Source organism: Amblyomma americanum, chromosome 1, assembly GCF_052857255.1.
Source record: "Amblyomma americanum isolate KBUSLIRL-KWMA chromosome 1, ASM5285725v1, whole genome shotgun sequence".
Lineage (NCBI taxonomy): Eukaryota > Metazoa > Arthropoda > Arachnida > Ixodida > Ixodidae > Amblyomma > Amblyomma americanum.
The window spans coordinates 327,475,050-327,497,582 of NC_135497.1; the positions used below are offsets into that span (position 1 = coordinate 327,475,050).

The 22,533-nt window shown below is 48.2% G+C and overlaps 1 protein-coding gene and 1 pseudogene across 1 annotated transcript; both read left to right on the forward strand.

Annotated features, from left to right (window-relative positions):
- Positions 1-1,937: 1,937 nt before the first annotated feature.
- Positions 1,938-22,533, forward strand: LOC144115474 (protein argonaute-2-like). Its single transcript, XM_077649875.1, has 6 exons — positions 1,938-2,635; positions 7,146-7,561; positions 12,587-14,620; positions 18,902-19,129; positions 20,106-20,458; positions 22,444-22,533. The coding sequence occupies exons 1-5, from the start codon at positions 2,578-2,580 to the stop codon at positions 20,418-20,420; spliced, it is 3,051 nt and encodes a 1,016-aa protein (XP_077506001.1). The 5' UTR covers positions 1,938-2,577; the 3' UTR covers positions 20,421-20,458; positions 22,444-22,533.
- Positions 4,986-5,128, forward strand: LOC144116823 (U2 spliceosomal RNA; annotated as a pseudogene).

Consider the following 22,533-nt stretch of genomic DNA (forward strand, 5'->3'; position numbering starts at 1 on the left):
CATTTTGAGCTAAAAAACAAACTACAAAAAACAAAAACCTTGTGCAGGCATTGTCTTGACACATGATAAAAAATACAACTCATATAAGTTGTCCAAAAAAACTTTGGAGGCCAAAAAGAAAATAAACATTTTATCATGAATTTTGTACGGAGACCTACTTTTGCACTAGTCTGGAAAATTCAAAGGGCTGTCAGATGATGAGAAAAATTTTTTCTCATTCGATATTAAGAGAAATTTCTTTTGTGAGTTCAATAAAAAGACAAATTTTTGGACCAAAATCAAAGAGGGTTATGAGCAAACATTGGTGCGTTTGGCATGAAATGACCCATGTAGTCAGCTGCATAAAATTTAGATGAGCTATATTACATGCACACATCTTTTTTTTTAAACAATGTTACTGCCTCAGGGCATATAAAGGGGGTATGTTTGGGTGGTTTCGCTAGATGCTAAAATAAACTGATGACCACTTGCTTTGAACATGTATAGCAGACCTACTAAAATGACAACTTTGGTCCAATACACAAAATTCAAATGTTATGCTCATTAAATTTTTCTGGTGCTGGCGAGAACGGTGGTAGAAGCCGCGTCAGAACTTGAACATTTATTGTGCCAAACACAAAACAATTGAACACTTGGAAATTCAGAAGTGGAAATATACCAGTATTACAAAAATGGCAACCCTTATCATTCATTTTAATTAATGAAATACAACCAAATTAACCTATTCAGTTCAAATCTGCATTAGCTATTATAATTTACTCAAGTTCTCTCATGGCCCATGCAGAGGCAGTAAGAGAGGGGAGTGAGCGGTTGCAAAGTGATACATAAGAACAATGCTGAACTGCAGGTTTTTCCAGGAAAAATAAATGCACGTATATATTAAAATATTGCAACATCATTATACAGGTTTACGGGGCAAAGGAAATACACATTACACATTGCTATAAAAAATATGTCTTGTACAAAAGATATTAGGGTGAGAAACAAAACAATGCAAGCCGCAGTATCATAATTGGTTCAATATGTTTAGAAACAGGCGCAACAGCAGCAACCAACAACACCACAATGGCAAAACAATGTATAATTAGTATCAAGAACAATAAAAATAATGCTCAAACATGAAAAATCGGCTCAGTGAATTCGGCAGAATATTTCAATTTAATTGTTTCAATTTGCTTGGAGACGAGTATTGCACTTCACTTAATTAATACATTAATTAATTACTGAAATAATAAAATTCGATTCAGCTATTGCAGGCACTTAATGACATGTTCAATTCTAAGAGATTCACTTGTCACATGGTTTCACTTGTATATAGATTCACGAAATTATGCAGACAAATAAAAATGCGTACATGTTGTCCTATAGCTGCCTCATCTGTCGAAGACAGGATAAGGTGCGGATTACCTCCCAGGCGCAAAAAAAAAAATGTAATAACGGTATGTATGGCATGTGCCCATCACCTTGTCACTTCAATACGGCGAATCGAAACCATGTGCGCCCGCGCTTCGCATGTATACGGTAACGAGCCACGATACTCGATCATGCTGTATTTCGAGCTGGCCAGGTTTACTGATACGCCGATGCGAGGGCCATTTTGGGGCATGCATATATGTTTTCTTTGCATTTCACGCGACAGTACGCGCTAACTCGTTCGGATGGTTTCTTTTTCCCCTCTCGTTGCAGCTGCCGATCCCTACAGTGAGTTGTTCGCCGCGACAACTGACAGTGCTGTCTTGATAATCGCAGCGCTGATAAAAGCTGAATGTATACATACCTTGAAAACGAGCAGCACTTGCTTTGTCCGGCCAAGAAATGCTGTCTTGTTTGGCAAACAGCTGCAGTCGCCGTCAAACGACGTGCTGTTCACGCGCCATTAGTGGCATCAGCAGCCGCGTTTTGTGGCACTCCGCGCTGTGTGCTGCGGCTCCAGGGGTGGTATCACTCCGCAAGACAATCATGTTTCGAAGAATAAAAGACGCTATTTGCGCTTACGAACAGCCTGACAGTGCGTGACGCTTATAATAAGCGTGCAATCGCTCTGTGTAGCGCTGAGCATAATAGCACGAATGTACCAAGTCTTTCGCACTTTAGTTGCACATTTCTGAATTGCGCAGCAGTTCCCGTTTCGAAACCGAAACTACACTTTGGCGATTACGCCGACGTGCGGGACGGGAGCCGTTCAGCTTTTCCCGTAGTTTTACAGAATTTTCTAACAGTGTCCATTTGCAGTCTTCGAGTTCCACAGCGCGCGTGTTCGAGACGCGCCGTGACTGCGTTCCCATAAGGAGCAGTGGTAACGCGGTATCGTACGACGATTTCCTTTGGATCCATTGTTTTTTTTCTTTATGCGTTCTTGGAGGCAGTAGCGCCGGCACGCGCATGACGTCTCCAAGCACAGCCAATGACGACGGAACACGTGCAGCTCGTGGCGAAGCATATGAGCGAATCACGGAGCGGAAAAGGTCACTATAAAAGAGTAACAACGCAGCCTTTTTGCCTTTCTGAAGGGTCTCGGCAAACAGTCAAGACGTCCGTTCCGGTGATTGTCATTTGTGTTTGTGGCCCGCTATCTAAATGGGGAAAGGAGAGCGCAAAGACAAGAAGAAAAACGACTCAGCTGGTGGACCTCCAGGTGCGTAGCGAATTTCCTTTCGGTTCTGTGGCCTCCGCCGCTGTCGTTTGGGTGCTCGATCCCTTTGTTCATCTGGCGTCACATGGTGGGCGCTGTAGGCCTAACCTCGTGGGCTAGGATGATTCTGTTCTAAAGCATTAAATTTTTGCGAGAAGGCTGAACGAAATTCACGAGCTTCGTTACCCGTTTGTTTTCGCTATCATTTTTATTTGAGCGTGAGTGACCGTGACTTGAGAGAAAAAAAAAACCGCGTTTGGTTGAGCCGAAGCGACCTCGAGAGCCTTTATATCGCGTTAAGGTTGGTTCACGTGCAAGCGACTGAGCGAATACAGCGATTGAGCAACGCGTTGCAGCGAAAAATGTCGATATTTTTAATAATAATAATAATAATTGGTTTTTTGGGGAAAGGAAATGGCGCAGTATCTGTCTCATATATCGTTGGACCCCTGAACCGCGCCGTAATGGAAGGGATAAGAGAGGGAGTGAAAGAAGAAAGGAAGAATTAGGTGCCGTAGTGGAGGGCTCCGGAGTAATTTCGACCACCTGGGGATCTTTAACGTGCACTGACATCGCACAGCACACGGGCGCCTTAGCGTTTTTCCTCCATAAAAACGCAGCCGCCGCGGTCGGGTTCGAACCCGGGAACTCCGGATCAGTAGTCGAGCGCCCTAACCACTGAGCTACCGCGGCGGGTCAACGATATTTTTGGAACCTCTTCACTCTGGCCGCTTCCCCCGCCGCGATGGCTCGAAACGGCTTTGTGCGCCGCGGCGGCATGCGCTTCTGCACGCGTCGCCCGTGCGCCTGCATGGTCCGGCCATGCTGCTGACCTGACACGGAGCAGGTGCTGTGGAACGCTCTTCCGCTTGATGAGTGCCTTTATCTACGGCATGTTTCCGAGCGCTGCCGTCTCGTTTTAGTCCGTTCTTGATGCATAGCAACACCTCCGCAGCTCCGCACCCTAATCCCCTAAGCGCATTTACGATTTCTTTATGGTTTATTTGGGTTTAACGTCCCAAAGTGACTTAGGCTATGAGAGCCGCCGTAGTGGAGGGCTCCGGAAATTTCGACTACCTTGAGGTTCTTTAACATGCCCTGACAACGCACATAACACGGGCCTCTTCAATTTCGCCTCCATCGAAATTCGACCGCCGCGGCCGGAATCGAACCCGCGCCTTTCGGGTATCGCTTTTGAGCTTCCTTAATCTCTTTACGCTGCATTTTTTGCTTGGCCTATCCGGATTACCCGCAGCGGTGGCTCAGTGATTAAGGCGCTCGGCTGCTGATCCGGGGTACCCGGGTTCGAACCCGACCGCGGCGGCCTCGTTTCGATGGAGGCGAAACGCAAAGGTTCCCGTGTGCTGTACGATATCGGTGCACGTTAAAGATGCCCAGAAGGCCGAAATTATTCCGGAGCCCTCCACTACGGCACCTCTTTTTTTCCTTTCTGCACCCAGTCCTTCTATCCCTTCCCTTACGGCGTGCTTCAGGTGTGCGCCGCGATATGCGAGACGGTTACTGCGTCTTTTTTTCCTCAAAAACCAATTTTCAATTTTCAGCAAAGGTCTCTCTTTCCCCGGATTGTGGTCGCTGTTTATCGCGACTGCGTCTCTCTTGTTTCTAGGTATGAGTGCGCACTCTATGGGGCTGCCGGATGAAATCAAGCCGGCTTAACAGCTTGGCGTCCCGCTGTGTGGTGCGATGTGTGGCAGAGTTTTGTTGTCGTTGTTGAGACTTAGGGAAGAATGAAAAGTTCACGGACCCGCCCACCGGCTCAAGCTGATCCACAGTAGCTACCACGTGCAGGTAATCACTGACACGTGAAGATAATCGCTGCTACGGGCAGACATTTGGAGAGTTAAACGAGATTTGAGAGAAAAGATTGGCAGAAAGGACTCGCAACAGCCGCCTCATCTGAAGCGACGACGACGGTTTAGCAACAGGTACTTCCGGTGACAAGCAGCCCTCGCCACATGTGCGGCAGCCCCTACATCGCAGCTCAATAGGGCCGGGCAGCCATCTAATCGTCCCCTTCCTGTGAAGGGAATGCTTTACTACTACCTTGCGTAGCTGCTTCGCCGTGTAGGAGAGTTTTACCTTGAACCGAGGACAAACCACGTGACAGCTATGACGTCATTCAGCCGCCACCGCCGCGTTCATTGTGATCATTGGCATTGGCGTTGACGATGTTCTGGACTCCGTCGATTTTGAGGAAAGGCAGGGATTTGGGGAAACGTTTCTCACAACCAGCATGTGTTGACATTCTCCGTGACAGCAAGCGTTGTCAGCGGTACGAAAGGTGCATTCTTTACGCCCGATATATAAATTAAAAAAAAATTGACGCCCCATTATAGTTGTCCGGACCCGTGGAGTATCTCTTACGGGTCCAAGTTGGACTTATTTTTGGAAATGTGGCGGGGAGTTTGAAGGATGCTTCTTTCCCGCCACCGGTTGGCCCAGTATTGCACTACCTCCGGGATCGGCCTTGTCTTTAGCGCGTCTTTACTATCCTGTCTTTCTGTCCCATCTTTCAACTCTCCTACTATCTGCACGTGGTAGCGATTGTGGCTCGGCTTGAGCCAGTGAACAGGCCTGTGCACTTTCCTTTCTTTCTTCCAGGCAGTAACAGACAGACAGACGACCCATTATGACAGACGGTAATTCGGAATTTGAGCGCAGCTCTTCGCAAGCCGCTTGCTACCGCTTGGCAGGTTCCTGTTGCGTTGCTAGCGACCCTCCGGCATCGTCCCGTAGCAGCCGCCTTCCGGCTGTCCATTCCTCTCGTGTGTCAGGTGGCGCTTCGCTCTGGTGCTACCTGCCAACACGTCACCTGTCACACTCCGTAACACGTCACCTGTCAGGTAGCATGTTACAGCGACTACGACGCGGAACGCAGCAACGGGCGAACTGGGCTCTAAAAGGAATGAAACTAAAGAAGTCACGGCAGTTGAACACGAAGCGAAAAGCTTCACCACGTTGGTAAAGAAGTCGCATAGGCCGGAGAATAGCCTTCAATGACTTTCAGCCCAACCATGTTAGCCATGTATGACCGTACGTGGTACAGTTATGGCGTGGAACTCTTGACCTCTGCCCTTGACCCATGACCTTTAGTTGACCTCTGATCTTTGACCTTTGACATTAGGTGACATTTGGGTTCACCTTTGACCCTGAACACATTTGATGGGGGTGTAAGACCATGAGATACGTCTAAGCCACGTGGTCGTGTGTGTATATACTATAGAACGGCTGTCCATGCAGGCGCTGCCGTGGACGAGCCACAGGTGCTTAGCAAGCGTCCTTGTTTTCGCTGAATTCCAGGGTTAGCGAAGTTAAATTTAAAATTGTTTTTTTTTGTTCTCAAGTATACAACTAGAAGGAAAGCGTGCGCGTGTGTCGCAAATATATTGAATGCGCGGCGGGACATTTGTTGCTTCTTCGTTGCTGTGGGGGAGGGCTGATCGCATTTGTGTGAAAATTAAGACCCTGTGCGACAGCTAGGGCCTCACACTCAGTTCTTCCGTGCAAAGGGTATACGACGCTGTTTGGGGGCGCTGCGTGTTTAGTCGTGTGTAGTTACAGAGCATGCCATTGTCGGCTTGCACAGCTGTCTTAGTTGGGACGGCCATTGCGACGTATGCTCTCGACCACAGTATACTGAATTTTCGGTCACTGACCATGTCAGATATGTTAGCTGAAGTCAGCTGACCATATTCACATGGTCAGTAAACCGAAGATTCATTCTGCTGACCTGACCAGACGGCATTCCGTCAAACCCTCGACTAGGTACTCTATACCATCTGTCTTTTACCGTTGAGCAGACAAGGGAAGGGACAAGTGGTGCTCGTTATGACATACATGATGGAGGCCAACAGTGACCGAACCAAGAAGCATAAGGGATGTTTTTTTTAATAATATGTGGTGTTCATCCGTGGGGTCTTAATACGGCAAAAACTTGTTAAAGAGTCTGGGTCCTTGGAGTACGCCTTCATCGCAGAGGACAGCTTTGAAGGCACCTTTAAAGTTCTTGAAAGACTCAGGACTGAGTGCAAGATTGTGAACAATCAGTGTGTGCCCTGTGTACCCTGCAAGTAACGGCCGACGGACACGTGGAAAAGTGATCATATCCCTTTGTTCTCTCCCTTTTCTATCTCTCCCTTCGTTCTACTTCCCACGTGTAGGGTAGCATACCGGGTGTTGCCTAGTTAACCTCCCTGCCTTTCCGTCTTTCTCTGTCTCTCTCTTTGCGACGTTAAACCCCCATGAAGAAAAAACGAAACTTTTTAAAGATAATTGATTATAAAGCAGAAGGAAAACAACCACATGCCACCGTTGGTATCCGAAACCCACTACCTCTGAATTTAGCGTCCGGTGCTCTACCAACGGAGCTCCGGCGACGGCTGTCCAGTCTTCAGCTTTCGGCGGTGTATATATGCGTGTCGTAGCGATCGCTATGATCGCAAACGCAGCAGATGTATGAACGCTACGTTAAACGGGCATTTTCGGCTCGCAGCGGTGCCTTCGGCCAGCGGTGGCAATCAAGCCACCGCTCCTGCTCCGTCGCCCGCCGGTACGCCGCGGGATTTGTTCGCGCAAGTACTGCAGCAGGGCGCCGCGCCCAGTCCGCAGCCGCGCGCCGTCAGCCGCGGCCCGGCCCCTGCCGCGGTGCCCAGAGCTCAGCCCACCGCGCAGCCCACCGCTCAGCCCAGCGCCTCCCGTCCCAGCTACGGGGCCCCCGCCGCCGCAGGTGACGCCAACGTAGCGGCCAGCAGCCCGCGGCCTGCATCCGCAGCAGCCGCCGTGAGTCGCAGTCAGCCGGCAGCAGCTGCCCTACCACCGTCGCCACCATGTACGTCGCCCGTTGCAGTAACAGAGCAGACCCCCGAAGCTGGAGACCAGGCCACTCCAGGCGGCGATGTCAGTATCAAGGTGCGTACTGTTTTCCGAAAAGGGCTTCACCTTGGGCTATGGCATGTAGCTCGCTTAACCTCGTTATAACAAAGTAGAAAGTGTGTTCGCGGCTGTTACTTCGTTATATGCAGTGTTGACCGAGCTTCCACGGGGAATCGTAATTCCTTCGTTATATCCATTATTTCGTTATAAACCATGCTGTGCAGCTTGTTATGCCAGGGGTCCATATAAAGTTGCACCTATTAAAGCGGTTGAACCTCTTTACCACGAAGTTGAAAGTTTCCGGCGATAACTTCTTTGTAAGGGTAGCTTCGTTATAGCTCCTGTTGGCTGAGCTTCCACGTGCAATCATAATTTCTTCGTTATATCAGTTGATTTGTTATAAACCGCTTCGTTACAAAGGGCTTTAACTGTTAGTTTCAAGGCAAGAGGAAACATCACATTTCCAAAATATCGACTTGCACAGACGGTACGAGAACCAAACCCCGGTATAATACAACTCAATAATAATAATAAAATTAATAATTGGTTTTTGGGGAAAGGAAATGGCGCAGTATCTGTCTCATAGATCGTTGGACACCTGAACCGCGCCGTAAGGGAAGGGATAAAGGAGGGAGTGAAAGAAGAAAGGAAGAATAGGTACCGTAGTGGAGGGCTCCGGAATAATTTCGACCACCTGGGGATCTTTAACGTGCACTGACATCGCACAGCACACGGGCGCCTTAGCGTTTTTCCTCCATAAAAACGCAGCCGCCGCGGTCGGGTTCGAACCCGGGAACTCCTCCGGATCAGTAGTCGAGCGCCCTAACCACTGAGCCACCGCGGCGGGGCATACAACTCAAGAACGAAACAGCATGTTCCTCTCGAAAGAGGCCCTCCAGCCAAAGGCGTCGACTGGTTCTCATGACTTCATGGTTAGTCAATCCTCTTGGACCTGCGTGACATCTCAGGGAGTGGCATATGAAAGGAGATGAACCACCGTTTAATCAGATTGAGAGCGGCGTCCGGAGAATTGGCCGACGCCGTTGGCTGCAAGGCTTCCTTGGTAGGGCATCCGTCGCTTCTTTCTCGAATTGCAGCCGACTATGCAGGGCTTAGTTTTTACTAACAAAAAGTTCTGTGGGTAGCAAGCATCGTGGTAGTGATTGACGTATAGGGCGCTCTGGAAGTGAAACATCAGATTTAACCGCTGAGAAAGTCAAGATAGAGAACAACGTTTGGGAACCGCAATGAGTTCCTTGGTCAACAATGATATAGACAAGTCGAGTGGGCGAAATTTAAAAGGAAAGTTTGTATTTCGATGAGTGGTTTGAACCCGACCGCGGCGGCTGCGTTTCGATGGAAGCGAAGCGCTGAGGCGCCCGCGTGCTGTGCGATGTCAGTGTATGTTAAAGATCCCCAGGTGGTCTAAATTATTCCGGAGCCCTCCACTACGGCATTTCTTTCTTCCTTTCCTCTTTCACTCTCGCCTTTTGCCTTCCCTTACGGCGCGTCTCAGGTGTCCGCCGATATGTGAGAAAGGTACAGTGCCATTTCCTATCCCCGATAACCAATTTTCAATTCTCACAGTTTCTTCTGTGAGGTTCAGGGCCTCAGTCGTCGCCTGGATAAAGGGTGGCTCGAGGAATTATTGCGTCGTCAGGTTTAGCCTTTGGGTTCACTACTTACGCACCAGCGGCTGAGTGTTGTGTTGCCAGCGTGTGAAATTCTTTTTAAAGCGGAAGCTTTACTGACCGCAGGTTGAGCAGTTTCGCGTGATTCCTGGAGAGCCGTGCTGCGCATGCACGAGGAGCAGTGACGACACATGGCGCATTTCTCTCTCTCTCTCTCGATCCCTACTCACTACTGCGCATGCGCCACTAGTAACACCGAGCCACAGATGTTCAGCCGCTGCGCACCGCCGCACATTTCCTAAAAATCCAACTTTAAATTTAGTTTCCTCTTTCCCTCCCTCCTTTATCCCTTCCTTAATTCACGGCGCGGTTCGGGTGTCCACCGAGATGTGAGACGGTTACTGTGCCATTTCCTTTCCTCAAAAAACCAAACAAAACAAGTGAGCCGACGGCGTTCATAGAGTTCATTGGCGTGGACAACTTTGCAAAGACCGTTCATTTTCACGAAACGAAAAGCGCACAATCGGCTCCGTGGTTCAGTGGAGACCTCAATCTCGGTTTCGCTTTGTATATCCTGGATTAGCGGGGCTAATCCAACCCGCCGCGGTGGCTAAGTGGTAAGGGCGCTCGGCTACTGATCCGGAGTTCCCGGGTTCGAACCCGTCCGCGGCGGCAGCGTTTTTATGGAGGAAAAACACTAAGTAATAATAATAATTTTGGGGGAAAGGGAATGCGCAGTATCAGTCTCATATATCGTTGGAAACCTGAACCGCGCAATAAGGGAAGGGATATAGGAGGGAGTGAAAGAAGAAAGGAAGAGAGAATTGCCGTAGCGGTGGGCTCCGGAATAATTTCGGTCACCTGGGGATCTTTAACATGCACCGACGTCGCACAGCACACGGGCGCCTTCGCGTTTTTCCTCCATAAAAACGCAGCCGCCGCGGTCGGGTTCGAGCCTGGGAACTCTGGATCAGTAGCCGAGCGCCCTAACCACTGAGCCACTGCGGCGGGTAAACGCTAAGGCGCCGGTGTGCTGTGCGACGTCAGTGCACGTTAAAGATCCCCAAGTTGTCGAAATTATTCCGGAGCCCTCCACTACGGCACTTCTTTCTTCCTTCTTTCACTCCCTCCTTTTCCCCTTCCCTTACGGCGCGGTCAAGGTGCCCAACGGTATATGAGACAGATACGGCGCCATTTCTTTTCCCCCAAAACCGATTATTATTATTATTATTATTATTATTATTATTATTATTATTATTATTATTATTATTATTATTATTATTATTATTGGGCTACCTTTCTCTCATATCGGCAGACACCCGTACCGCGCGCCGTAAGAGAAAGGACAAAAAGGCGAGGGAGTGAAAGAAGAAAGAAAGAAGCGCCGTATTGGAGGGCCTCGGAATGATTTCGACCACCTGGGGATCTTTAACGTACACTGACATCGAACAGCACACGGGCGCCTTAGCGTTTCGGTTCCATCAAAACGCAGCCGCAGCGGTCGGGTTCGATCCTGGGAACGCCGGATCAGTGATCGAGCACTCTAACCACCGAGCCACCGCGGTGAGTGTATTGTCTTTTTTTAGTCACTCGTTAAATGCTCTTTAACTCGAAGCGAAATGGTGCACCGTCGAGCCCGAACATTCACTCTGGCAAACTGATGTTTCCTTGGACTGCAGCTGTTGATGCTTATAAATTACGCGTCTGCACATTCTCAATTCGCAGAAAAATTCATGTGAATGTTGTTCATCTTTCGCTGTTAATGGGCAGCTGCGACGTCTTCTTTTGGCCTCCACGAATGCCGAAATTTCCAAGGTAGTTCCTTGTGCCGAGCTTCGCCGCCGGGCGTCGGTTTGTTTCAGCACGAATAATTAAATGTTTCCAATTTTGTCGCCCCAATCGGGACGATTTCTGTGGGAGACCTTGCACGTGTGACGTCACCAGCTGCATGCCCTTCCATATTTGCTTGGAGTTTGCGCAAGAAGAAGAAAATGAAGACCTTTGTTTTTGGTCATTTCACACAAACGGTGGTCTGTCGCTTACAGTCTCCAGTTTAGTCAGTCAACGCGCCGAAAGTTTTTGTGACAGTATGCATGACGACAAGCTTCTATCTTGACGTCATTCTTTGGGAGAAACCCAGTTTTAGTTTCGGTGTTCTTTGCTTTTGCTGGTTTAAAGGGCTTCTACTCAGGATTTTGAAAAACGCTTTTAAATTCACAGAGAATTGACTCCCAAGAAATGTTATGCGAATAGGAACACAATACTACGTCTAAAACATTCAAAATCGCCCACAGTTGCCCTTTGAGTGGTTCTGAAACCTTGGAAGAAATACTTCAGCACTGGCGCTATCATGGGCTGGGTTCCCTGAATAAATAAATTAAGGCACAGAAAGAACTAGTACTGACTGTCTCGCTTTTGATGTACACCACGACCACGCAGTGCTGTTCCTTGATTTTGCAGTCGACCCGATCGCCCCTGTCATATGTGCTCAAGATAGAACAAGGCTTTGAAATACCTTCCGAGGAAAGTACAGGGTAGGTCAAAAGTTCCCAGGCCATAGGGTCTGCTTTTGAGCTGTATAATCAGGCAGACATGACACACCCAAAGACTCAAAATATCCGTAGAGGGCGGAAGAGGTATCGTTCTATACTCTGCGAACCTTGATAGCTTTAATCGCACCTTAAATGCCACGATATACCGATGAAAGAAGCAAGCCCTGTGGCCCCGGTACTTTTGACCACCCGTGTACATAACCTCGCTCAAGTACTACGAGCTTGCGTCATAAACACCTGAACCATATATTCCTACATTGAGCACAGAACCCACAATCCCGAGCGAAGGTTGGCGAGCTCTTTCCAGCGATTTTTTCACGCCCGCGCATTTCTCCGTCTCGTGCTCCTGCGTATTTTTGTTCTGATGTGGCTGTCGGTTAGATTCAGAAGTATGGCAGCTACTGTGGCCGCTGCCAATAATAAGTGTCGTTTCGGCGGTTCAGGAAGCCCTCCTCACCCCCCCCCCCCACCATTACCGGGAAAATTCCCGAACGCGTCTGCAGCCGGCGGTGTGGCCGAGTGGGTAGGGCTGGCTGAAGAGCGCCGACCTGTGAGCATGAAAAGAGTGATGAAAGGAGATAGAAAGGCTAGAAGACGCTGTAATTTAGATATTGACTGCAGATAACTTCGCTTGCACAAAACATTTAAGACATTCTCAGGGGAGCTATAATAATGTTCAAGCGCCGTCCTTTAATAGGCTCGCTACAACACACGGGGTGCAGGAGGCTTTCCCCGTTAAGACTCACCGGAACCGGTCCTGCACTGTAGTGTAGATCGAAGACCATTCGGCCAAACTTGTGTGACGCTCAACACACGAAACAGTGCGTGCATACTTACTTCTTCATGCCCTGCTCTAATTACCACCAATCACGGCGCAGGAGCTCGAGCGAACCCTGCCCTCCCACTTCCCGCGGAGGCCCGCCCACGGCCAGCTGGGCCGGACCATACAACTTCTTGCCAACCACTTCAGCATTGAGATACCGACCGGCAGCGTCTACCACTACGACGTCGACATCTCCTCGGAGACTGCCAAGGAGACCAAGGTTCCTGAACAGAAAAACTACCGATGCCTCAGTACAAAGATCAACAGGATAGTCATCGAGCTCCTAGTAAAGAAGTACCGGCAAGACCTAGCCAACTGCATCCCGGCTTTCGATGGCCGCAAGAACCTGTACACGCGCCGCCAGCTCAACTTCCGCGAGCGGACATTCACAGTCGACATCGAGGAAGACCAGAGAAGCCAGAAGTTTATCATCAAGATCCAGTATGCCGCCACCGTGAACCTGGATGCCCTGCATGGCGTCTTCCAAAAGCGCGTACAAACTGTGCCCCAGGAAGTCCTCCAGGCCATCGACATCGTCTTGAGGCACAGCCCCTCGATCAACCTTGCGCCGGTTGGACGCTCGTTCTTCAGACCGCCGGGACCCAACGAGCACAATGACCTCGGAGGAGGCCGGGAGGTGTGGTTTGGCTACTACGCGAGTGTTCGACCCGCCCAATGGAAGCCCATGCTTAACGTCGACATGTCAGCAACAGCATTCTACGAGTCGCTTCCACTGGTAGACTTCATGTGCAGGTTCTTCAGCGACAGCCGGCGTGTGTTGACACCCGCGGACTTACGGTCATTGCGCGACAACCAGTACGCGCGGCTGAATAGGGAGCTCAAAGGACTCCGCGTAAAAGTGACGCACCTTCCGTACCCGCGCAAGTACAAAGTGGTCAAGATCACGAGGGAAGCTGCGAAGGACATCTATTTTGAATCAGAAGGTAGTCAGATCTCCGTCGCCGACTACTTCCAGAGCCGCTACAGGCGCTTGTCGTACCCGAACTTCCCTTGCGTGCAGAGTGGCAGCCCGACGCATCCGGTCTACATTCCTCTGGAGGTGTGCGAGCTGGCCGAAGGCCAGCACTGTCGGAAGAAACTCGAGGAGAGTCAGACCGCCGAGATGATCAAGCGCACGGCCAAGCCGCCAGCCAAGCGCTTCCTGGAGATTCGTCAGTCTGTGCGCGACATGGTCAGCACCTCGGACAAGTACCTGCGAGAGTTCGGCGTCAAGATCAACCCCGAACCCACTCAGGTTGTTGGCAGAATTCTCGACCCGCCGTCTTTGGTTTTTGAGAACAACAGCATGTGCAAGCCGCGCGACGGTACGTGGGATCTCCGAGGGCAGCGCTTCTACAAGGCGATGTCGATGACACAGTGGATTGTTCTCAACGTGAGCCGCTTCGCGCAGAAGGACTGCCTGGACAACTTCATCAAGATGCTGATCCGCATCGGCCAAGAACTGGGCATGCGCATTGCGCAGCCGCTTGCGGTCATCACGTTCGACACAAACCGCAAGCCCATGCGGACCGTTCTCACGGAGCAGCGCAAGCAGCGCCCGCAGTTGGAGATGGTTGTGGCTGTGATCACAAAAGCCACGAACTACGCTGAGATCAAGCAGGTGGCAGAGACTGAGCTCTCCCTGCGCACACAATGCATCTTGGACAACAACGTGGTCCAAAAGTGTAACGCAGCGCTCATCCAAAACCTGTGCCAAAAGATCAACGCCAAGATGGGCGGCATCAACAATAGTCTCCTGATCCAGGAGAAGCCGAAGCTATTACATAGGCCCGTGATCGTCATCGGAGCAGACGTGTCGCACCCATCGCCTGGGGACAAGATCAGGCCATCCATCGCCGCGTGCGTCGGAAGCTTAGACTCTGTACCGTCCAAGTTTCACGCCACCATTCGGGTACAGATTGAAGACTCCAAGGCTAAGGCGCGTGTGGAAATTATCAAGGACCTGAAGGACATGATCAAGGAATTGCTACTGGTTTTCTACCGCACCACCGGGCACAAGCCCCTGCGGATCGTCTTCTACAGGGACGGAGTGAGCGAGGGGCAGTTCTTGGAAGTCCGTAACCATGAGGTAAGCAACTGCGCCTACTACAATACTGTGTCCACTAAACTCTCATCTTGTTAAGACAGCTATACCGCATTCAATGCCGCTAGCGTCATTGGATAACCTTTTGTCTTATGACAAGCGGACTTCCTGTGCATATACGTAACGGCACCGAATAGATCTCCACAGCGCTACAATTTCAGGACATTCGGGACATTCATTTCTGGAGACGTCTTCTCGGTGTTAGTTGACGTCAGCTTGATCGTTTCTCTTCAAAAGGTGGTAAACATCCAAGACTGAGGCTTGTGGTTGGGTTTTGTGCGTGCCCGCTCCGTGTCTCACCCCTTTTACGCACGGGCGATATTAACGGCTGTGCAGTTTACCGTCCGTTGAACTGAACGACAGTTAGAGGTGCTATACCAGTTTCACAAGGTCATGTTTAATGTCATTAATTACTTAGTGATCAAGTTTTAACGCCATCGGAACAGTGTCACGTGCTCGTATTTAATGGCATTAGACAGACTAACTGCTGTTTGCGACCTACTGAGTTCGCCAGAACTCATTCGCCACAGCAGTGCATACTCTTGTCCCCATTCCGCATGCAGAAAGATATGCAACTTTTTTTGTGAAAAGTCACTATCCTGTGGATAATGGTTTATTCATAAAGAGCAGCATTTTTACCAGCAATTCTGAAGCACTGTTAGCCTGTGAGCTGGCACGCCAGTTCGACTTTTACGACTAGTCAAGCAAGAACAGTGGCATTTTCTACAAATTTATTTTTATATTATATTTGAATGACATTGCTGAGGTTCTGACTCATTGAAACTGTTTATATTCAGGTGATTTTTTTAGCCCCTTGAAGGCGTTATCATCACCGTGACTTTTTAAAATTTCGTTTTCTTTCTTTCTTTTTTTTTATTTTTTTATGTATTTAAATACACCTCACAGGTCTCCGCAAAGGCAGTGTGTAAAAATAAAAAGGGGGGGGGGTCAAATACAGAACATTGCGCAAAATATGTTACAAATAAAAAATAGTAAAAGTGCAGCAAAACACACAAAAAAACAGGTGAGTTCAGATAAGATATCGCAATTCACAAAAAGAGATAAAAGTAAAAACAACTGTGTCATGGAACAAAAACAGGGGAAATGCACGAAGTCGAGTTATACAAAAGCCAAAGAAAACATATCAGGCATAAATGAGCAAAGTTGCACATCCACGGAACCAAAGAGGCAATAGGTCTCAAGCTGCTGAAAACGAAGTTGTACGAATCCGGAGTATATAAATGACGTGCTAACCGTTATCAGCGAAGTGTTTGGGTAGATGTTCGCAAAAGGTGTCATGATTAGCCTGCAGGGCGATGCAGTCCGGAAGATTCTTCCAGAGACAGATGGCACGCGGGAGTGACCAGAAGTTGAAAGCATGTGTGTTGCCATAAATGCGGCATAGCTGTAGTTATTATGTAATCTATGTTATAAGTAGGAAGGACGTTGCAGATGTGCTGGCGGTGAATCAGTGGCATGGACGTATTTGTGAAAGATAGATATAAGGGCAGTCTTGCGACGAATTTGCAACGGATGCATAGAGCGAAAGTTTGATCTTTAGTTGGGTTAGACTAGACTGATAACTGCAATTTTGCGAAATGAGACGACAAGCCCCATTGTGGACAGCTTCCAACTTCTCTCTCAGATATTTCTGATGAGGTGACCAGATGGATGAAGCGTACTCTAGCTGCGGTGTGACAGAAGTAATGTAGGCTTGTTCACACACGTGAGGGGTAGTGCATTGCAGGTTACGGTGAATGAAAACTAGTTACCGGGAAGCATTAGCGAAAGTGATGGTTATGTGTTCAGCCCAAGAAAAGTTTGGTGAAATATGGACGCCTAGATGCTTATACTGCGTAGTCCGAGCCAATGTATCGTTATTATTGTGGTATGGAAAATTCGAAGTGACTGATTTTCGGCTAAAAGTAATTATCTTACACTTAGAAATGTTTAAAGTCATTAGACACGTTTTACACCAGTCGTTTATGCAATCGAGGTCACTTTGAAGTTCAAGGTGGCCATTAGTAAATTTTATTGGTGAATAAATAATGCAGTCGTCAGCAAATATGCGCACATAAGATAAGATTGTTGCTGGCAGGTTATTAATGTAAATTAAGAATAGTAATGGACCGAGGAGGCTTCCTAGTGCCGCGCCCGATGTAACATCGGAAACAGGAAATTAATAATTGTTAACAGCGGTGAACTGCTGGCGATTAGAAAGAAGACTACGGACCCATGACAGAGTTAAAGAATTCAATTTGAGAGCACAAAGCTTAGATATTTGTCGGCAATGTTCTACCCGATAAAATGCTTTGGCAAAGTCCAAAAAGGTGCAAGTCATCAATTTCCGTGCGAGTGTTTGTTAGTACTTCTGAAAACCGGTACAACCTTTCCTATTTTCCAACCGGTGGAAACCTCACCTGTAGATTTTGACTGCTTAAAGATATGACGGAAGATGATGCTGGAGACAGAAATGGCATTTCTTTAGTATTTTCAGTTAATTTCATCAACCCCAGAAGAAGAGGGTGCTAGGCTATTTATCAGGTGTACTAAGCCATAAAGTGTAATGTCAACCGGTGCCATGTACGGGTAACCAAAATCTGGTACTTACGGGATGTTAGGATTATCTTCTTGGTGAAAATATATGCGAAAAACGAATTAAAAGCTTTAGGACATTCAGCATCGAAGTAGGGGGCGCTGTGAATATCATGTATTGATATATCATTACTGACACTGTTCTGACGTATTGCTTTGAAGGGCTTGCTCTTATTGTTCCTAAGTAGCGCCGGAAGGGCTTTTGAAAAAAATATTTATTTTTTTCGACACAAAGGCCATAATAACACAGCTTTAGGTAGGTTTTATATTTACCCCGCGTGCAGGGCGAACATTCGTGCTATGCATTTTTGTACAACCGTTTTTTCTTATTTCTCATTTGTCGATGCTTTCTTCTAAAGCAAAGCTTAGATTTATGATTTGATAGCGTGACAAGCGGGACACGTTTGGCTACATGTTAGGCGAGCTTGTCTCTAAATTGAACCCGCGGTTATCTAATACGACCTATATTGTAAAGAGGGCGTCAGAATATTATCAGAAAACATTTGAATTTCGATCGTCATTGATTGGATTGTAACCTCCTCTTTTATAGTTGCGAATCTGTAATATCAATAAATCTGCCAATAAATTGTAATGTCGTTAAATCTGGACGTGTAGCGCCAGCTCCGAAAATAATGGCATAGGCAAACTTAAGGCTACAAACATCTGCGGTTATTTCTAGTGCGCATGTGGCACGGGTAATAAAAGGCAGCGCCACCTGCAGTTGAGGTCTCAGCTCAGTAGGGGGTCGCAGTTAGACCAGTCTACTGACCCGCTTCATCGGCCGAGTGCTATCCTGGCTCATATAAGTCTCACTCTACAACTTCCATTAAAGTCGGATACAACTCAAGAACCAAGCGTCTTTTCCCCCTGAAAGGACTCTCTTGCAGCCAATGGCGTAGACCATTTCTCATGAGCCTCCTAAGGTAACCATGTAGGAAGTCGCAAAAGGAAGGGGTTAGTCTCCCCCCTCACAGGAGAGACTATTGTCATTGTCACCGCGCTCGCTGCATTGTCCACCTTGCAGGTTCGTGAAAACCAGCCGACGCCATTTACTGGATGGGGGTCCTTTTACGGGGAAAAGCGGCTTCATTATTGAGTTGTATCATTGGAATTAGTTTAGCCACAAAAAAAAATGCCACGAAGTGGCACCAGGAAAACAACGGCTGAGCGGTGAAGCCGGGCGTTCCTCTACTGAATTTTCTTGGCTTTGTGTGGTTGTTCACTGACGGCATACTCAAACGCCACGCTTGCACAGAAACTTTAGTTGAGTGAAGTCAAATAGTAAGTCAATGCCTAGAGTTATGTATATAAACCGATCATGTGATCCAGAATGTGGACCGCGTGAACTCAATTTAGCGGAGTGTGCGAGTAACTGCAGCTGACTGCTGTTCATTTCGGCGTTGGTTGGAAAAGCTGCACTTCCGTTGAGTTGAACAGTTGCTGAAACTGCTCGTTTAACCAGATCACAACCGATAATAGCGTTGCTAAAAAAACGCTGCTCTTCGCCATAGAGTTTTTTCCCAAACGACAATTATATAAGATAGGACAGCAGAGTTCGTGTAGGTCCAAAGCGTTTTGTTTACATTCTGTACCAAGTATATATCGTGATTCGTCGAATGGCCTTTAAACCCTGACCAAGTTTTTCTTTGTTTCCGCTCTCGAATCTCTCAGGTGAGCGCCATCCGGCTGGCGTGTGCGGAAATGTGTCCCACCGAGACCTACGAGCCACCGCTGACGTTCATCGTGGTCCAGAAGCGACACCATACGAGGTTCATGCCTGCCAACGACCGCGACGGCGTGGGCAAGTTCCGCAACGTCCCACCAGGCACGACCGTAGACTCGGTGGTCACGCACCCGCTGGACTTCGACTTCTTCCTCTGCAGCCACTTCGGCATCCAGGTAGGCGACCTCTTCTCCGCCCTTGTTGCTATTGTCAGCGGGAAGAAATGGTCCGCGGTGTTTTCGTTTATCAATTTGCGGAGGAAATAGTCCGGGCGCCGGCGTCGCCACAGTCGCGTCGCGTCTTTAGTGCGCTACAAATACCAGGAGCGCCTGCGGTGGAGGCCTTCCGCAGCTTGAGGAAAGGGAAACATGGCCTCCGAGATCACCTGCAAGCGGTACCGTGGCGGAAGCATTCCGCTTCACATCGAGGCCACCAGGAGCGCTATGAGTGACTGTAACGTCATCGTTCGACCTTGAGGAAGCGGTATCGGAAGTTGCGCACGGGGGGCCTTATGTCCAGTGCGGATTGATGCTGTCATACGGATGTGGTCATTAGTTTTTCTTTTCAGGATGGCGTCTGCTCAGACAATGAATGCATGGGGTTGGGTGAAAAGAGAAGCGCTTGATGCTCGCCTGGGCCTGCTTGCTCGTACGTTAAAGCGGGACGCGGCTTTGCAGTCTCAAGAAACGGCCAAAAAACTGATTTTTTAAATAGTCGTGTCGGCTTGTATGCCTCGTTTTTTTATGCTGTACCGAAGTCGGGACAGCGACATAGATGACGATGACCGACCAATGCGCTGATGACAGCCAGGCAGGAAATAATAGTTATTCACGGTATTTAACGGCGCGAGGGCATCTAAGGTCAAATAAAGAGAGAAACATGTTGTGCACGCAGCATTAAGAGCAAGGCGAGCACGTGCTGTGCTCATAGGCACTGCCAGTTTTTTGTATATTGCGTTTAAACACTCTCCTTCCCACGTAATGTGTGCTAATAAAATAAGTGTATTCAAACCGCACACACCATCCCACATCACATCGCACCACAAGCAGGACCACACCGCACCACCACATACCACGATGCGAAGCGACCCAGCCCGACATGGCACTCGGAATCTGGGCATGTGAATAACTTTACTCCTTTGCGCTCCCGCAGGGCACCAGCCGGCCGGCCCACTACTATATCGTGTGGGATGACTCCAACTTCAGCGCGGACGACCTGCAGAAGCTCAGCTTCTACCTGTGCCACACATACTCCCGGTGTGCAAGGAGCGTGAGCATCCCGGCCCCTGTGTACTACGCGCACCTGGCCGCCTTCCGCGCAAAACACCACATCGCCAGCAAGCTGGAGACGTCAGGCGCGGTCAGCCAGTCGTCTGAGGGCGGCGGGGACGCAGTGTTGACCACTGCCCAATACGTGGAGGCCGTCAAGGTGCTGCAGGAACTGCAGGCCTCCATGTACTTCGTGTAATGAAGGAGGTTCTCCGCTGCCCCTGCATTCCGGTTACGGTGAGCCTGGAGGAGTACCACTGACGTCATACCCAACAGTTCTGGATTCTGGAGAAAAACATTTTTGAACGGGAAAGCGTTTAAAGGCCTTTGCAGGGAGGGTGTTACATAGGGTATAGGGAGGGTATTATGAGCTCAGTGTTCCTCATATTTTGTAAGATTCTACTACAACGATCAATATATCCCCAACCTCCCGCCTGCAGGCTTGCATTTTTTGCTATTAACGTTTTTGCTACAGTCCAAAGCGTTCCTCATTGGTTTTCTATTACAGTCATAACTGCTCGATGCGAGCGATGGAAACAGTATAAAAGGAAGGTTCTTCCAGATATTGGAAGAATTGACCTTGAATATTTCAATACCAGAATCTTAGTTTCCCAAATTTCATTTTTTTTGTCCAAGAATGTTGGACATGTGCGCAACACGTAGAGGACAAGATATACGTGACACGAAGTGGACATTTTCTCCAGTTCCTCTTGGCGCATAGCAACAATTTTTAATGCGTTTTGTCGGAGTGAGAGACGACTTAACTGTGAAGTGCTGCTCCGCTCACATTCAGGACTGCTGCTTCGAATTCCTCCACGAAGAAAAAAATTAGTCGGTTGTAAATTCTTTTTGTGTTACCTAAACAAGACGTTTACCACCAGACGAAATTAAAAACGTGAGAATTTTGATCCAAATTCTATGATCGAAATTTAAAGTTTTTCAGTTTGGTTCATTGTAAGCTACACGTACATCACAGAGGCGCAACTGAACAGGGACATGAACACACAGCGCCTGCCCTGTGTTGTGTGGCTTTCACGTGTTTGTTTAATTGCGCTTAGTTCATCTGTGAATCTTTTATGAGCGCACAACTAAAATTTTGCGTAAAATGTAAATGCGCCTACTATGCTTTTTTTTTTGTCTTGTTCTAACAAAATGTTATTGACCACTGTCCGGCGATATTTTCTCTCTTCCTCGCTGCCTGCGTCCCGACTTGCTATACTCATATATGCTGTATGTATTGCAGGCAGAGAAGAACCTGAACTAAATTTAACCGGATTTCTGCTGCTTGAGAGCATTTCGTAGCTGCACAAAAATGCGATCCAACTTTAAAAACCGCAGCCTTCGCGACGTTCAACTGCATAGCCGTCAGCTAGTTGTCAAGCACCGCGGGTGTCACTTTGCGATAGATAGAGGGAGAAGCCCTATAATTTAAACAAGAGATTTTAGCTCGCATGCTACACTCTAAACACAAATATACGCCCGTATGGGAGTAAATAAGAGAGTAAGCTGTCTTCTAGCGCATAGGAAAGCTTACTCCCCTTTCTTACTCCCTTTTTACTCCTTTCTGTTTAGAGCATACTCTGCGTGGGGCAAGAAAGTCTCGAGGAGAGAAGCGCAGAAAATGTCTTTAAAGAAGTAAAAGAATAAAATAGAATAAATATGATCAAGGCATAAATGGGCAGTTAATTTGGACTCAGGTGCACGGACAAGTAACGCTACAAGATATTAAATGGTGATGCGCAGTATCTCCCACGAAGGGGCTGACAGTGTTCACTGCATGAATAGTGCATAATGGTGAGAGTTCAATTCATAGCGGTGATTTGTTTGCTATTTGCCTATTTAGATGACATTGGCCTTTTCGAGCGGAAGCATGGATCTCGGAGTCCGTTCTGTGAGATTGCTGTATGTGCCACTTGTCACTGTTTTGCAGCATTCTCTATAGACACCAATGTGATGAACATAGAGATCAAAAACCGTTCTTTGCGATCAGAAACAATGGCAAACAATCAGAGACGATGAAAAAAGGTGTTTATTTTCTTGGAAGAAATGCATGATCAGTATATTTCAGTTGTAGTTCCTCGAGCCTGGTGTGAGCAACTACTAATCGGTGGTTTTCTTTGTTAGAGGTTCGGGCTTGCTTTGATTCAAATTCGACGGAACAATTTCGAGGTTAGCGTGAGTCAGCCACGCCGCCACTAATTGCACCTTTTATTTTCTTGCAGGCTCGCAAGGCGAAGGATTTCCTTGGTTTTGTTGTTTCATGGGCTGTCCGAAGAGTGCGGGTGCCAACATTCTTGTTTGTTGTTTCTGTG

Coding starts and splice junctions, on each gene's coding strand:
- LOC144115474 (XM_077649875.1), top strand. CDS start 2,578: ATGGGGAAAGGAGAGCGCAAAGACAAGAAGAAAAACGACTCAGCTGGT. Junction 2,636..7,145: donor CTCAGCTGGTGGACCTCCAG/GTGCGTAGCGAA, acceptor TTCGGCTCGCAG/CGGTGCCTTCGGCCAGCGGT. Junction 14,621..18,901: donor TGGAAGTCCGTAACCATGAG/GTAAGCAACTGC, acceptor CGAATCTCTCAG/GTGAGCGCCATCCGGCTGGC.